This window comes from Saccostrea cucullata, unplaced genomic scaffold (genome assembly GCF_032062105.1).
Source record: "Saccostrea cucullata isolate Sc308-1 unplaced genomic scaffold, CSIRO_AGI_Scuc_v1 ctg4809, whole genome shotgun sequence".
Taxonomy (NCBI): Eukaryota; Metazoa; Mollusca; class Bivalvia; order Ostreida; family Ostreidae; genus Saccostrea; species Saccostrea cuccullata.
In genome coordinates, this window is record NW_026930571.1 from 11158 (window position 1) to 15815 (window position 4658).

At 32.4% G+C, this 4658-nt stretch overlaps 1 protein-coding gene across 1 annotated transcript; it reads right to left on the reverse strand.

Annotated features, from left to right (window-relative positions):
• Positions 1 to 850: 850 nt before the first annotated feature.
• LOC134229127 (uncharacterized) lies at positions 851 to 2072 on the reverse strand. The gene is made up of 2 exons (XM_062710842.1): positions 1439 to 2072; positions 851 to 1339 (listed from the first exon to the last, which is right to left on the reverse strand). The coding sequence occupies exons 1-2, from the start codon at positions 2042 to 2044 to the stop codon at positions 851 to 853; spliced, it is 1095 nt and encodes a 364-aa protein (XP_062566826.1). The 5' UTR covers positions 2045 to 2072.
• Between the last annotated feature and the right edge of the window lie 2586 nt (positions 2073 to 4658).

The following is a 4658-nucleotide window of genomic DNA, read 5'->3' on the forward strand; positions in this document are numbered from 1 at the left end:
TTCTTAGCTTTAAGATTTTTGAAAACATCTCTTCTTTTATCTATATCCCCCCAGGCCTTGGCAGTTTACTGTCAGTATTTTTATGTTATTTTCCCTATGTTCCATAAATGTCTGAATGATGATAGGAATAATGCTGACCCCCAGTTGTCAAAAACAAATATTGGAAAAAAAAGTTGAAAATGGTTGAAAAAAATACATACAAAAAAAAAATAATGGAACTGTCCAAAAAGACATGCCTCTTGTTGCTGATTACTTTGAGGGAAAGATTTTGCCAAACACTTTTTTTTTTAATTTATGATAATAACTTTGCAATAAGCACATTTATAGAAATTAACGATGCTAACGATTGTAGAGAATACTATGCACATAGACTTTCCTATTTAACAAAGATAAAGGATATGAGCATAGAAAGTTATGATTAAAGATTAATAAATAACTTGAACAATAACAGAGAAAACTCTGGTTTCAATCAAATCACAACTTGACTATTTTGTATCAATTAAATATAGTATTATAGTAGTTTGATATTATGGAGACTATGTGCATAGATCCCCCCATTGTTATGTGGTATTTAAGTCAAAGATATATTCACATATTATGTTAACACCAGGCAATATTTGAAATGAAAAGAAAATTGTTTACCAAATGCGAAAAACAAAACAGGAAATACTACATTTCAAAAACAGCCGGAATAATTGGATAGGAAATAAATATTCCGGGATATTTGAAGAAACACACCTGATATTTGTTTCGCTTTGAAACACTATTAAAGGTAATAAAATTGGTTCTAGATAGTGGTCCACTCAAATAAACGTCGGAATTCACTTTTTACGCTTGTTTGAAGGTTATATCAAACTGAGACTGGTAACTTCTTTGCCGCACCGAGACCTACTTCCTTAATATGCGAGAAGCGACGGGGTCCGATGTTGTTTCCGTGCCATCTTGACACAACTACGAGTGCATTGTTAATTTCGTTATCGGCTAGTGTTTTTAATAACAACCTACCCGCTCCATGCTCTCCATGCTCTCCATCGTCACTTGAGAAACAGTAGGCATAAATATTGTTACTCGGACTTGGCACAGTCTCGACATGCATGATATCCACCAGCGATTTCTTGATTTGTTTGTAGGAGTCGACCTGCGTAGCGTGTGCTATGAAGCGGTTCCCGTTATCTTCGATTGACTTTCCTGTACTAACGGCAGTATTTACCACGTCATTTGTGATCACTTCATCTGCTGTAGGCAAAGGTCCAACTTTCTCCCGGTAAATTGAGTTGCTTTGAGTGAATACAAGTTTATCACCCTTGATTTTTGACTCGATACTGCGTTCCGCATACTTCTTTTGAACATCGTAGAGTTGCTTTCTCCTCTCCCGGATCTCTTCTGGCTGCTGCTGTGCTACTCTTATAACTGATTGTTTTTCTTTCAAGACTTTAACATGTTTAATATGCCTCATCACAAGGTCTTTTTGAGTCTTATCACGGAATTGTACACAGATTGGTCTCTGGAACTTTCTTTGTACATCATACTCTCCCATGCGGAACAGTTTGTTTATTCTGAGTTCGTTTACTGTTGCCTCTTTCATCCCCATTTCAGAGGTGAAAACATTTCTAAGGATATTAGCCAGATTTTCCGGGGACTTTTTCTCGGGACTTTTTTCCTCCAAACCACTGATAATAATATTGTTCTCCATTGATCTTGATTTTAGGTCGATAATTTGGCTATTTTGCGTGTTCACACGATATTCAAGCTTAACCACGTAATCTCTGAATCTATTTAATTCTCTCTCCATTTTCTTCTGATTGTCCTGCAACTCTGTTACGAGGTAGATAGTATCATTGGCCTGCTCCTGGACATTCTCTAGCCTCTCCTGAATACCGTTTTTGGCTCTAATTTCTTTTGTAATGTCATCTAGATGCTTACCCTGACCATCGAGTCGTAACATGAAATTAGCTAGCGTTGTCTGTATGCTGGAAATGCCCTGCATAAGTTCTCTAAGTTGAAAATCTTCAGTTTTCTGTTTACTTTGTTCATCTTGCTCCATTGACAATTCATCCGTACTATCTGTTTTGTCCAGCGCTCGTTTTTTAGAGATCTCCGCCATTGTGAAAACACTGTACTTAGGGTGTATGAGAATCGCTCACCGTTTAACAGTGAAATGCCACTGACTTACGAAAATTTTACAGCTTTCTGGTGTATCTATTTCTTTCTGTAATCCACTTAAATCCGCACATAACACACAGAAGAATGTCTTGATTAATATCACTGCATTTTAAATTTCAGAATTTCACAGGATTTTTGGCAAAAATTCTCCCTCTGCCAGGAATGTATATCTTACATGTTGGGCATGCGCAGTAGCACCTGTATTATTGTTTAAATCACGGAAGCAAACAACTTTTTAAAATTACGATAGGGGCATGATGTCCGTTTAGTGATTTTTGTGCGCTCATGCAAGATCGGATATATAAAAATTTACGTTAATTTTTCAGTTTTCTTCAGTAACAATCCATATTTATTTTAATTTTCTTAGAAATCCTTGTTTATATTTTAAAGTTTTATTCTTAACACCTCTCGGCAAAATACAATTTAAAAATAGGGGAATCTGAAAAAAATTGCAAATTTTGGAGAAGATTTATACAGGAAGTGCCTGCTACCCTATCCTTTAATGATTTTTCATCATAAAATATTGTTTAAATTAAAGATTGAATGGAGCTATGGATGCATCATGTTCAGGTATCTGGCCAATTACAAAGTAAGCAATTAAATTACAATTACTTGCCAATGTCCAAACCTTAAATTATCATTCTTGACGATATTATTTTGCAATCTCCTTTTGGTAATGTTATGACGAATGCTTTTGTCATTAAATTTTAAGAGCATTGATTTAAAGTGAAAGTTTTCTTGGAAATCAAATTTGGAAATTGTAAGCAACCATGCAATGCAAATGTGTCCAAGCTCCATTACATTACAAATATATTACTTACTTTATGCTTTAAAAACCGTGATTTCGATTTTAAACATTAATGATTTAAACAAATAGGATTAATCAGACAGTCCTATGATTTAACTATAAGACTTTTCCATAACAACAGACAAAAAATCTGTAAAGAAAAACTACATTGCATACTAAATACAATTGCATAAATTGTCTACTGTGATTTTCTCTCATTTAAAAATTGTTGAATTATTAAAACTAACAATTTTTCAAACTTCTAATAGACTTTTAAATGTCTTAACAACCAAAGATCTGCAATCTTCTCGGTCGTATTGAATTACAAAAGTTTAATTTCTCAATTGTTTTCAGGAACTTCTCAAAAGTCCTTGAAAAGTCACGTTTCAACATAAGGATATTATAAAGTTATCATTGTATAATTGGAATTCCTTGGAAGCCTTTTTTTCTTTGTGCATATTCTAGCCAGATTTTTTTTTATTGTGAATATCTGTATTATTAACAGATCTAGATAAGATCCATGGTACGTTTTCTATGTATTCTCTTCAAAAATCTACATGTAAGCAACTACCTTCAATATGAATCATATTTTATGTGGATGTTCACAACTAACATTATTTTTTTTCCTATCAATAAATATTAGTCTCCATAAAGTAAAAAATACTAGTAAAGGATCTTTAAAATATGGGTGATATTGGCTATAAAAAGACGTTGACATTTTGAACTAGGTATAAAATCAAATAATACAGTATTCATCGAAATACAGTTGCATTTAACAATATCATAGTGTGCTTGAACTTATATTGGTGAATATTGGCACAAGCTGGGTGTACAAAATGCACGAGCTTTGGGATTCCTATCGGGTATAAAACTGTGTAAAATATTGATAGATAAAATATGGAATATTGAATCTTTCATGTACGAATGTACATGGATATGATCTTATCCAACGAGTTTTTTTTTTTATTCCCTCGCCATGGCATCGGTTAAAAAACACATCACTGGTACAAAATATTTAATTAGTTTCATCAACACTCTTTTGAATTGTATTTTGACACAAAGATACTCACTTCGGAACACATGAATGTATTCTATTTTTATAATTTGTTTTATCATAATTTAGGTGTAAAATGTAATAATGATTTATTGTATGTTGTTTTTCAACATACAATTTTTCACTCATATAGAGACGTTACCATATACTGGTGAAGTGCTTCAAATTTTTACTTTTACTCGACACTCATGGCCATTGAGCAGTGAGGGTTATTTTTACGTGCCAACGCCTGCCGTCGGTTTTAAGGTCTCATCCGAAGGAACCGCAACTTTCCCATAATATTTCATATATTTTTCATATATATTACATGAAAAAAATATTAATACTTTAATTCTGGATAATGATTTTAATATACAGGTATTTCATTTTTATTTACTATAATTATGCATTAAAGATAAAGTTTACTTTCTGAAAATGCAAGGATGTGTTAATCAAACGTGTCCCCGAATTCGTAGTTTCAATTATTTCCAGATAAAATAAGATTTTTATTATATTTTCTTGTGAACTTTTACAGGAAGCCTATTTAGGACCTATAAAAATATTTTTGAAATTTGATATAACGAATTGTCGAATTTGTTATAACGAATTTAATTCATTATAACAATTTCTTTGAATTTGTTATAACGATTTTAATCTGTTATAGCAAATTTGTTG